This window comes from Zingiber officinale, chromosome 6B (genome assembly GCF_018446385.1).
Source record: "Zingiber officinale cultivar Zhangliang chromosome 6B, Zo_v1.1, whole genome shotgun sequence".
NCBI lineage: Eukaryota > Viridiplantae > Streptophyta > Magnoliopsida > Zingiberales > Zingiberaceae > Zingiber > Zingiber officinale.
In genome coordinates, this window is record NC_055996.1 from 114,637,805 (window position 1) to 114,650,732 (window position 12,928).

A 12,928-nucleotide genomic window follows, 5' to 3' on the forward strand; every position below is an offset into this window, starting at 1 on the left:
TAACCCACAGAGTCATCTTTTACGGTTGAAGATTGACTGTGATATTTGAATGGACTAGTTTATGAGTATGTTATTAGTTGTTTTCCTTAGATGAGGATCCCTGAGTTGAGCAGTAAATTTGGGGACCAAATTTTTATTAGTGGGGGAGAATGTAAAATACGGTGCCCAAATAATAATTAAATAATAAGTTTATCTAATAAATAATCTTATTGGATTTTTCAAGAGTTTTTAGAATTTTTCTGGTATTTAATTGGAGCTCATATGATATATTTTGAGGGGATAAAATTGTTGTTCCTGGAGAAAGTCTATTTGGAACACCCCTTTAATGGGAGTTGATTGAGGAAGCAACTTAGGATTTAATTAATTGAAACCTAAGTATGAAAATGCCCAAATCCTATGCGTTCATTCCCATCTCGCCGAACCCCTTTACCCCTACCCGAATCTCATTTCTTCTCCTCTGCTCCCGACCCTCTCCTTCACCTCTTCTTCTCACGCGATCGGAGCAGACGACGCCCCTCTTTGCCGTGGGATGCTGCCACCGTCGACGCCGAGCCACCCGTTGTGGTCGCCGGTGAAGCTCTAATGCCACAGCCACCTTGAGAGCATCTTCTTCCTTTCCCCTAATCTCGTCGCCATGCCCTAGATTTGTCGGCGCCTCACACTCCACCCAATCCATCGCTCTCTCCCTCTTCTCTACGTCTCCACCGAACACCGCCGATGACCATCCGTGCTAGATCATCGACGACACTGCATCCTTCGTCGTTGATGGAGGTGATGCTGTTAGCCATAGATGTAGTGAGCCCTCTCTGCTCCCGATCCACCCGAGGTCCTTCTCCCACCTCAACGTAGACGCTGACGTTTCCCCCTTCGCTTTCGTCTCCGGCCGAGGACAGCGAGCAGTTTCACATAGTGGATGTCGACACTGTGGTAAGGGGTTTGACTCCAATCCGTGCATCATTGATCGACGATTAGTGTTGATTGCTATTATGGTGTTCCTAACCTTCCTATGATTTCCAAACTGTGCCCTAATTCTCTAATGCCACTAGCTACCTGCCCAGGTCTCAACAGTGAACAGCGGTTTGCCTTGCTGTGAGTAAGAGCTGTAAACCCTAGATGCTGGCTTTTGTTGCTTACCGTTATTGTCGGAGATGAGCGGAATTTGGGTAAGTTTAATTTAAAAGGTTTTGAATTCCGTCTTGATTTGGTATACAAGGTTAATTAAAAGGATTTATTGTTTGGGTGGTTAGGTTTGCAAGGGAAAGAGTTAGCAAACAGTAGAGGATCGTTGTTGTTGGTTGTGAGCCACTTTCAATGACATCTTGTTGCCAAATTTAGAGTAAGGTATGTTGAGATTTGATTCTAGTTCTGCATGGGATTTGATTAGTGATGATTGATGGGAATTAAGGAGTTTATCGGTGGATTAAGAATGAACCTATCATCTAAATGAATTTAGATTATTAGGTAGAATTAAACATGGTTACCTAATCGAATTAGGATTGGATTTTGTGTTAGCTAGATGTTGCGCATGTAATTAGCTAAACTGTATATCATGTGATTTGCAGGACTTTGATCCGAGATTAGCGTCTCGATGTGAGATCATTTGGCACGATCTACATTTAAGGCGGGTACTTCTTGTATCTCTTTAGCACATTGATCTTAGTGCATGAGCTATATGTTCAGATAACTACTATGTTTATCTTGACTCCACTCTTATTTTTCCTACGCTTGATACTTCCACTCAATCTTTGAGCTACTCGTATCTGTTTCTATACAGTTTCTTGTTGCTATCGATGATATTTAGCAGATACTATATTACTAGGTATCAGATACCAGATATAAGATGTCAGACATTAGATATTAGGTAAATTTAATTCTAATAAATAAATTTAATATATTTGTCTATGTTTTTCATAAGTAGAGTGTAAAATCTATAAATTCAATATCAAAACTATTATTTTTTTTATTTAAAAATTGATTTATGAGCTTAACGAATATGTTCACGAGATAACGAGCCGAATATTCTGAAGCTTAAGCTTGGTTTGTTTATCTTAACGAGCTTCATTAAACGAGCTCAAACGAGCTTTTATAGAATCGAGCTTCGAATAGCTCATGAGCGGCTTGGCTCATTTACACCTCTAATTCCTGTACACTTGGTAAAAGTATCAGATCGGACAAAATTTAATTTTAACTATGTATTATTTATCAAAATCAAAATTTAATTATTAGTATCAACTGCACTAACAAAATAAACTAATGTAAACAAAGGTGAGCAACGTGATAGGAAAAATCAAGCGAGGCAAGGTTAAGAGTATAATGAATTCTATTTTCATACCATCAATTTTCATAAATTAAATCATGCACAGGATAAATGTAGTGAGATAAGCAATAAAAATTTCACCTCAACGTAAAAACCCATATTTGTTCATGTCTGACTCCAATATCTCGGTGCTATGGTAGCAACTCCCTCGTATTCAACCATTTGAAACTCCATTTCTCCAACCTTTTTCTTTTTGAATGAGGGTGTTGTATTCTTGGTGTTGCTTAGCCCAGAGACGGGTTTACACTAGGACTATCCTGGGATATAGCCCAGCCCAAAATCTAGTCAAAAAAAAAAAATTGTCTTTGAAAGGACGGATTAATTCATTCACGTATTCTTCTCTTTTCTAGTTTTTGTATATCTTCTCTCCGAGGAGATGGACGTGTATATCTTTTCTCTTTTTGCTTATTTCTCTCCAAGGAAAGCGATGTCGGACACGAATCTCCAATCTCAGGTAAACCCTTATATCTTTTTTTCCTTCTCTTCTCAGTCGTCCGCAGCCTGATGGCGATTGAGATCGCCTCCCGTCTCCCGCGGCACCTGCCGTGTCCGCCGGCGCGATCAAGTCGCGGCCGCACGCACTACCAACTCACATAAAACCAAGGTCGCCGTCGAGTCGTGACCGATGCTTTCGCCGTGCGCGCGACCAACTCGTACAACCGCTGCCGCGACCACTGCCTTGGTTTTGTGCAAGTTGGTTGCGCGGGACCAAAGCATCGACAGCTGCTCTGCAGCAGCCTTAGGTTTGTGCGAGTTTGTTTTGCGCGGTTGCTTAGTTTGTGCGAGGTTTTCTTGGTTTAGATTTACCTTTTTTCAATTTGGGATTTGGGAAAAGTGATTTTTGTTTTTTATTTTGAAATTTGCATTTGTTGGCTACATGCTCCGATGATTGCGGTTCTTCTAGTGAGATGGATTTTATATTTTGAGTTGCTTAATCGGATTATCTTGCTCCGTTTGATCGTGAAATTGATGCACGGAAAGGATGCAATCTTGCTAGCTCAGGTTTGACCCCATGAATCCCCATCCTGAATCACTATGTTGTTGATTGGTCCATGAATCCCCATCATTAACAACTATGTTACTGATTGATTTGATTTTCCACTGTGCTACTGAGGGTTGATTGATTATTTGATTTCCTTGATTTTTTTTTTTATGTACGCCCATTTATAACACAATTTATTTCTTTAAATTATATAAATTAATTTAATTTTTATAATTGATTTTGATAAATAGGAATTAAATTGCAACACTTACTTTCAGGCATGTCTTCTGATAACATCATTCAGAGCTCCCATTATGAGCTAACAACAGTAAAGGAAAAACCTACATTCATAGTGGAGGGAGATTTTTCCCTTTAATCGAAGAAGCGACTTTGTGATTGCGATGTTGTTTTTTCAACTTTTTTTTATATTATTTAAATATGAAAGAGAGATAATAAATATATATAATGAAAAGTGTGGGATTATGAAAAAATTATTGAGAGATTTTTTTATAGTGAAGAGGGATGTGAAGTTTTTAACTTTTGATGTGATATAGATATGATAACGAAAGAACTCTCAATGGACTCTAATCATTATAAATACCTTAAAACTCAGGTTTATGATATCAAACATCTTATTTTCTGTCACTTAGTAAATTAGGTTATATAAATTTTATTATATTAAGTCCATCCCAATTGATCTGTTCTGGGCTTAGCCAATCCACGTCATTAAGATTGGAGCTGTCGGTTCTCTTCTCTTTGCATCGTCATCCATCTCCAGTTAGACAAATTCAAGCATAAAAGCATTCACAATGAAAATTCTTTGAGAACTCTCATTGCTAAGGTGGCTCAAGGGAAGGATCTCTCTCTCATAGTGGGGGAGCTCTCTCAACTATTTGTTTTTAGTTTATTTTTTAAAAAATAATAAAATAGTATATAATAATAATTTGTGATAAAATATAGAGTCTATGAAAAGTAAGAAGGAATGAAGAATTGTTGAGAGATTTTTTTTAATAATAGAGTGATATATAGAGATTTTTATTTTTAACATGATATAGATATGATAATAAAGGAGTGTAAGAAGAGTTCCAACAAGCATGAATATTCTAATAGGAGAGTGAGATGAACATGGTGGATTGTGGTGGTAGTAGCGACAACAACATGCTGCGGTGGCGGCGTTGACGTTGAAGGCGTATGACGACGAGGATTGCGTGAGGGAAAGGAGTTTGGGTTAAGATGGGATGAAAAAAGAATTAGTGGATGGGTTTAAAGGTGCACTTTTATAAATAAAATCCTAATATTTATAAGAATTACGAAAGAGTCATTTCAAATTTTCAATGATATAACAAAGTTTGGGATGTTCGCACTGTGCAACAAGTCTGGCTGACGAATCTGATCATGATAAGGATTGCAGGTCACATCAAGAGCACTGACTAAGGTGACGAGTCTGATCAAGGACAGCAGGTCGCACGATATCATAGCACATTGACGCCCTTCAGGCCTTCAATGCTTTAGTTACTTGGTGAAAAAGAATTGCAGGAGGAAAATCCTTTGGATGCAAAGATCATAGGCCAAGTGGCTGACAGATTGGAATAAGAACACTGCTAATTTCCATAAAGTGGCTTCAGGTAGGCATCGTGCAAAATAAAGTCAAAAGCACCTGTGAAGTGATAAATAAAATACCTAATATAATAAAATGAAAATATGCATACTTAATAAGAAAAACTAATAAGATATTTTAAAATGAATGCTATCAGAACTTGTATAGCATCCAGGTAGACGACAATATTGCTGTTGTTTGTAAGCGATTGTGGATACTGGACAGGGTGGTTTCAGTTGCGTTTTATTAAGTAGTACATGTTGATGGTGACGGCGCCGCTAATGGGATCAGAGCTTGACCACCTCGGGGATGTGGACAGGGTAACGGTGGATGCAGTTAGCCCAGGGCCCGTCTACCGGCGTCTTCACGGTGCGCATGCACTTCCACACCGCGCTGTTGCACTTGAATCCGCTGCCGAAGGCTATCTGCCACAGGCGGTCGCCGCGCCGCATCCTCCCCTTGGACTCGATGTAGTTGAGCTCGTACCACAGCGAGCTGCTGGAGGTGTTCCCGAACCGGTGCAGCGTCATCCGGGACGCCTCCACGTGCTCCGCCGACAGGTCCAAGTTCTTCTGCAGCTCGTCGATCACCGCCCTCCCGCCGGCGTGGATGCAGAAGTGCTCGAACGCCTGCTTGAAGTCCGGGATGTAGGGCTTCCACTTGGGGTTGATCACCTTCCTCACCACCAGCGTCAGGAAGAAGAGGAGCTGCTCCGACATGGGCAGCACCAGCGGGCCGAGGGTGGTGATGTTGGACTTCAGGGCGTCGCCGGCGATGGACATCAAATCCTTGGAGAGGTTGATGCCGGAGTTACCCTCGGAGTCCTCCTCCTGGTACACGCACCGGTACGCGCGGTCTTCGGCGCCCTTGTGCGTGCGCAGCACGTGCACCAGCCGGTACTTGGCTCGTCGTGCGTCGCGGCGTCGGTTTGACAGTAGGATCGCGGCGGCGCCCATGCGGAACAGGCAGTTGGGAAGCAGCATCGCCCGTTCGTTGCCAGGGTAGAAGTTGGGCGTGATGATCTCGGTGGAGATGACCAGAGCCTTTGAGCTTGGGTGTGCCTGCAATTCTATCATATTAATTAACTAATTTGTTTAAGTACCACAATCAATAAGCAACGGACCTGTAAGAGGTCGCGGGCGAGGTCGATGGATATGAGGCCGGCGCTGCAGCCCATTCCGGAGAGGTTAAAGCTCCGGATGTTGCTGCGGAGCTTGTACTTGTTGATGATCATGGCGGAAAGAGAAGGCGTGGGCGAGAAGAGGCTGCAGTTGACGATAAGGATGTCGATGTCCTTGGGCTTTAGGCCCGTCTTCCGGACCAGGTCGTCGATGGCGGAGAAGATGACCAGCTGGGCCTCGTCGCGCGATGCCTCCATGGTGGGCTTGGGCGGGAGGTAGTGGTTGGCCGGCGGCAGGCACGTCTCCTCGCCCAGCCCCGACCGCTCCAGGATCCGCATTTGGAACCGCACGCTCTTCTCGTTCGGGTAGATCAGCCGCGCGTGCTCCATGAACGTCGAGAAGGGCACGCGGCACGTCGCCGGCGGCTTGAAGCAGGCGTAGTCCACCAGGTACACCGGCCGAGGGCGCGACATGAAGTACACGGTGGACACGAACACGATCGCGAAGAGGTAGCACAGGACGTGGATGAGGTCGACGCGGAGGGACTCCCATAGCTCCACCATCTCCCCGGGTCCCCGGTGGACCAGCTCCAACGATACAGCGGCCATCACCGGCAACAGTAAAAGCGACAAGAAGTTGTTCACCAGGTACTGATAGCCGAGTTTGACGTACTTGAGCTTGACGGAGCTGGAGAACTGCGGCAACGGCGCCGTCGGCATTCTGCCTGCCTGCCTGCTGCTGCTGCAAGTGCAATTTAGACTGGGCGTGCGACGGGGTCGGGATCGCTGGCGAGGATTTAAAGAGGTCACGATGGACGCGACGCTGACCGCAGCAATATTAATGGCGTTGGTTGGGAAGAAGCAGAGCATAAATGCCGAGGGCCACCTGAGCAGTGGAGCAACCAGGCCAAGGGTAGCTGCATCCATCGATTGGCATCACTTCATTTATTGATCGGTCACAAAGTTCGCAGGGGGGAGTAGGGAGTTGGGGGTTGGGATTCACATCGAGCGAAACCGACCAACGCATCGGATCGTGCTACTTCGCTGCTTTATCGCCCGTGGAAGAGACTGTACACCGTTTGTGGTTTGTTGGTGAGCAGTGAGTGACAGCAGACGGAACAGAAACCTGAGATAAGGCAGAGTAAATTCAGTTTCCTTTTGTGGTTGAAAAAGCAGCGAATCCTTTTTTGCTTTTCTCGGCCTTGAGCCTTCTATTTTGATTAATTAATTCAATTGGATGGATGCCCGACCAAACTTGCCTCACCCTCCAATACCTCGTTATGCAGTAAAGAGTTGGTCGAAGCCAAGGTAACTTACGGTGCGGTAAAACATTTTTGGTAAATTTGAATGATGAGAATCTGACAGTTAGAAAATGAGTCTTTGATCAATATATATGTTATTTTAAAAATATAATTAATCATTAATATAGAGACATTATTGTTAAAAATTAAATATAAAAATAGATAGAAAATAATATAGTTAATTTATAAAATATGATATTATTTAAATATCCTTAATAATAATTAAAAAAAATAGGAAAGAGTTTATTTTAACAGGTTAGAACTACTGTCTAAATATTTTTTAATGAGAAAATTTTGTAGGATGATATAAATAAAAAAGAAAAGTTAGCCGAATAACTAATCAGTATCACACACCTATTATAATAATAATAATAATGGGTAATATTAAATGATCAAAATCTGACCACCCAGAATATATACATGTATGTGTATGCATGGATAATTTAGTAATATCATATGCATATATTAATTACATGCATTATGATTGAGAGATAAAAATTTTTAGCTGACCAGATTCTGGTCAACAAAATTTATTGTAATAATAATAATAATAAGATTAAATCTTGTTAGCCAGAATCTGACTCTCTATCTTCCAATTACAATGCATGCATATACATGCATTTAATTAATATATACATATAATATTACTAAAATGTCCTTATATATACATGCATGCATAAATTTTAAGAGTAAATCTTGCTGGCTAGAATATGGCCAGTTAGAAATCTCTATCTCCCAATTAAAATGCATGCATGTACATGCATATAATTAATATGACCATATAAAATTACTAAAATATCCATACATATACATGCATATATATATTCTAGCTGGCCAGATTCTGATCATTTAGCAATATCCAAATTTTAATTGGTCAGATTTTAATCATTTAACATTACCCTAATAATAATAAGTCTTCGCCGTACTTGTTTAGAGACGGTGTTATGATCGTCATTAAGACCCTAAAGAAGTACAGAAAACAGAGTCATTGACTTCGCTCCAAACCCATGAAATTATAGAAAACAGAGTCATTGACTTCGCTCCAAACCCATGAAATTAGAATCCAAATTCAAAATGCAATCACTATCACAATCATTGCAGACAAAAAGGAGCATTTAGTTTTATATTTTTACATATTGCGACTTCACCTGACTTTGGACCCATGCCGAGCTTGGAATTGCCTGTATGGCCTAGCAAATGATGCCAAGCCACATTTGCTAGGCCCCGTACCAATAATTTAGCTCCTGTGGAACTAAGTCGGATATGGCCCGATTTATATTTCTACCGTGCTACTGCTTCACGTCATGTAAGTTATCAATTTATGTCATATACATTATACATTAGTAATAAATATATACACTTAATTTTTTAAAAAAATATATTTTTTTTTTTACAATTCATACTCACATGTACTATCATTCAAAAATGACATTTTTTTATTGGAATAGTAAAGTAGATATTTTTTTTTTTCTATTTATGATATATATATATATATATATATATATACATACAAAGATATTTGCATCATTTATTTTCTGAAAACTATGTTTATTTTTGATGTTGTTGGGGTAGTTATGGATTCACGTCTTTAATATAATTTGTTATAATTTTGTAGATGTTATATAATTGTAACAACTATAATTCTATAGCTGTAATTATACAATTGTAATAATTAAATATAATATTATTTAGTATTTATCTCTATATTATAATAATTATCATTCATAACTACTAATATGATGATATTAATCATCAATACAATATTATTAAAGATAAAGTACTTATATTATGAGAATTAAGAATCATAATTGTTATCACACAATATTATTAATATTGATTAGATTTAAAGTACTGAAATATAACATTAAAAGGGTTATGTACACTTCTAGGTGATTCTCATATGTTTAAATACTCAGGAGTACTTTCAAATATCTTGATTTATTTTTTGAGAATCGAGATGCCCAAGCGGGCATCCGGGTGCTTGAACCTGTAAGGAGCGCTCAGAAGTGTACATAGTAAGAATGTACAGACTAATATTTTCATATATAAAGAGAGGGGGTTTATCCTACACACTCGTTCGGTGCACACTCTTGGATGATCCTCACATGTCCGAGGCCCGGGAGCACTTTCGGTCATCCCGATTCACTTTTGAAAATCGGGACTCATGAGGGTTCCCAGGACCTCGGACATGTGAGGGTCATCCAAGAGTGTGCACCGAACGAATTTGTAAGGTATCAATTTATTATATATATATGCGCCCGGAAGTACTCTCGGATACCCAAACCATGAGTGTGCCGGATAAGGATGTGCATGATATTATTTATCTATATTAGAAATTTTAGTCTGCACACCCTTGCCATGGACTCCCCTTTCATATATATAGAGAGGGATTTTATCTTGCACATCCATTCGATGCACACTCCTGGGTGATCCTCACATGTCCGAGGTACGGGAGCACTTTCGGGTATCCTGATTTACTTTTAAGAATCGAGATGTCCGGGAGGGTTCTCGAGCGCTCGGACATGTGAGGATCACCCAGGAGTGTGCACTGAACAGGTGTGCAAGGTATCAACAGGATAAGAGTGTGTGGGATATCATTTCTCTATATTTTAAATTTAATCTGCACACCCTTAGTCTTCACATTCATGGGTGCTCTTCTATTATATGATGTATATATATAGAGAGAAATAATATTATGTGTAGTCTTACCCTGCATACTCCTAAACAGGGTCGATCCTAGATTTTGAAGGATCTTATGTAAAAAAAAAAAAAAAAGGGAAAAGAGGACCCTTTATATGAATATGAAAAATAATAAAATCAATGTCTATATAGTAATTTTGATCAAGATTATTACATGGGCGGTCAAACTTGTTATATTGGCATAAACTAATAAAATTGAAATTTGTGAATCTTGTTTGTTTGCGAAATTTAAGCTTGTTAAAGATCTCAAAAAAAAAAAAAAAAGTAAAAATTCTAAATGGATGTCTAGGAAAGAAAAAGTCATAAATATATAGAAAAAATGATAGTGTATATTAGAGAAATAGAAACATCTATCCACCACCAATAGACAAAATTATAGTTATAGGAAAATGAAAACACATTTGTTTGAAGATAATTAGACAAAACAAAATAGAGATAATGACTTAACCTAAGATTTTAAAAAAAGTTATTGTTCTAGTGGGATTGATTACAAAACTATGTTTATAATATATATATATATATATATATATAAAAGAAAAAGTCATAAATATATAGTAAAAAATGATAGTGTATATTAGAGAAAGAGAAATATCTATCCACCACCACAATAGACAAAATTATAGTTATAGGAAAATGAAAACACATTTGTTTGAAGATAATTAGACAAAACAAAATAGAGATAATGACTTAACCTAAGATTTTAAAAAAAGTTATTGTTCTAGTGGGATTGATTACAAAACTATGTTTATAATATATATATATATATATATATATATATATAAAACTTTGGTGTGTACCTTAAAGAAAAATTCATGGAGGTCATTCATGGAGGTCGGAGTACCGAGAGAGAAAATAAAAAACACAATTTATTTTATATTTGTGGAAAATAACAAATAGAATGAAACGTAATAAACATAGATAAATCTCGGCCCGCCAAACAACCTGGCACGTGAGGCCGAAGAAGAAATTTAATTCGGAGAAGAAAATTATCTTAGGCCCTCAGCTTTCTTGTTCGATGAAAAAATCTAGTGGAAACACCGTCGATGAGTTTATCTTTCAGTGAAGAAGAAAACGTCGTGCAGTGATTATCAAAGAGAGAAAATCTTGGTTCGCAACTTCCAAAAGTGGTAAAAATAAGTAAATAGAATTAGAAATAATACAATATAGCCTTTATATATATAGGTATGGACGCCCAGATATCTGTCCTGATAACACAAATAACACAGTTTATTTGTGTTGATTAAAATTTAAATATTTATAGTATAATAGTAATTACTATGACAAGTCGAAAATAGGATAATTTTAAAAGTAAAATGTATTAGCGGTCGCCTTGTAATAATAAATTAAAAGGGACAGAAATTGATTACCAAGAGGAACAGACCAGAACCGAACATCACATCATGAACGCGTTGTTCGTTGCATAACTCTTCTTAATTAGTTTGCTGTATTTTAGGGAAAAGGAGCGACCTTCGAATAAATAAAAGAAGCAAAAAAACGTGCATTTGGTGACGTAGATAAAACGGAGCGTTACGATGATTATAACTTTTTCCCCGTAAAGATTTAGGTAATTCGGGTTAACTACCAGAAAAAAACTGGGAATGCCAACAACCCAAGCGACTTGGCTGCTATTTCCGAGCTAAAAATAAAATCAGAAGAGACAAAACCGTTTATTTGAATGTCATTTGTATCAGCATACAACATTTGCCAACTACCATAAAAAATATATCAAAATAAATTAAAAAGTATTTACAATAGACGTTCTAAAAATCTAACATTTCTTATTAGTAAATTTTATTTAGAAAAAATAATTCCTATAAATATCTCATAATTAAAAATCGAACATTGGATAGGATATTGAGTGAACATCTTTACTGTGACACTATAATATAACTCTGGATCACAAATACAAATAGCAGAGCTGAGTTTCTCATTGTTATCCATGTTGCAATTAAACAATTAGGGGGTGTTTGGTTGATGAGTTTGGAAATGAGGGAATGAAATGATAGTAAAAGATAGTATTTGGATTGTGTGTTTAGGAATCATATTTTGGGAATGATTATCATATTTATGGAATCAACCAAACTCATATAACTTGATGGGTTTCATTTCCATTCCTATTCCCATTCCATCTTACTATCAAACTCATACCCATAGTCATTCCCATCATTTAACCAAAGACCCCCTTAGTGTAGAGTCTCTTCGAATTTTTAGCTTTTTATCAAAGATAAATTTTCAAAATATTCAAATTACGTATTTTAAAATTATTAAATCACGTACCTACATTCAATTTTATCCTCGTCTTCAAATCAATTTGATTGAAAAAAAAATCAGTCGACTATTTTTTTTTCCATTCAAATTGATTTCTTTGTGTGTTTGAAAAAATTTATTAGCCGATTTTGATTAAAATTGATTGATAGACTTAGAGATCTTAAAATGATATTAAACCAGTTCCTATATATTTGTCTAGTTATCTCTATTGTAAAAATATTAATAAATATAAATTTGACTTAATATATTAAAAATAATGATTTTTAAAATATGAATATGTTTGAAAAATTAATTTATATTTAAAAAATTATTATTATCGATATATTAAATTAAATTGATATTTAATAGTATATTTATAATCAATAGAGCTAGATGAACGGAATGAATATAAATTTATCATTCTAGTCAAAACATAATTAAATTGATTTGATTGGAAAAAATAAATAGATTTATTTATTTTTTAGTCAAATTAATTTGAGGACCAGAATAAAATAAAAAGTAAATATGTAATTTATTAATTTTAAAATTACGAAATGTTATTTAAATATTTAGGAACTTATCTATGGTCAAAACTTGTTGAATTTTTGTTTAATCCGTACTTCCAAATATATTTACCACCGGATTTCTTTGGTGGACTAGCTAG

At 37.3% G+C, this 12,928-nt stretch overlaps 1 protein-coding gene and 1 long non-coding RNA gene across 2 annotated transcripts; one reads left to right on the forward strand and one right to left on the reverse strand.

Moving 5' to 3' along the window:
- Positions 1–391: 391 nt before the first annotated feature.
- Positions 392–3,809, forward strand: LOC121989074. Its single transcript, XR_006114158.1, has 4 exons — positions 392–927; positions 1,059–1,163; positions 1,248–1,341; positions 1,563–3,809. It is a non-coding gene; the product is annotated as an uncharacterized LOC121989074 (long non-coding RNA).
- A 1,223-nt stretch (positions 3,810–5,032) lies between these two features.
- Positions 5,033–7,036, reverse strand: LOC121989040 (3-ketoacyl-CoA synthase 6-like). The gene is made up of 2 exons (XM_042542846.1): positions 6,020–7,036; positions 5,033–5,957 (listed from the first exon to the last, which is right to left on the reverse strand). Exons 1-2 carry the CDS (start codon positions 6,941–6,943, stop codon positions 5,184–5,186), a joined length of 1,698 nt encoding a protein of 565 aa, XP_042398780.1. The 5' UTR covers positions 6,944–7,036; the 3' UTR covers positions 5,033–5,183.
- Between the last annotated feature and the right edge of the window lie 5,892 nt (positions 7,037–12,928).

Coding starts and splice junctions, on each gene's coding strand:
- LOC121989040 (XM_042542846.1), bottom strand. CDS start 6,943: ATGGATGCAGCTACCCTTGGCCTGGTTGCTCCACTGCTCAGGTGGCCC. Junction 5,958..6,019: donor TCGCCCGCGACCTCTTACAG/GTCCGTTGCTTA, acceptor ATAGAATTGCAG/GCACACCCAAGCTCAAAGGC.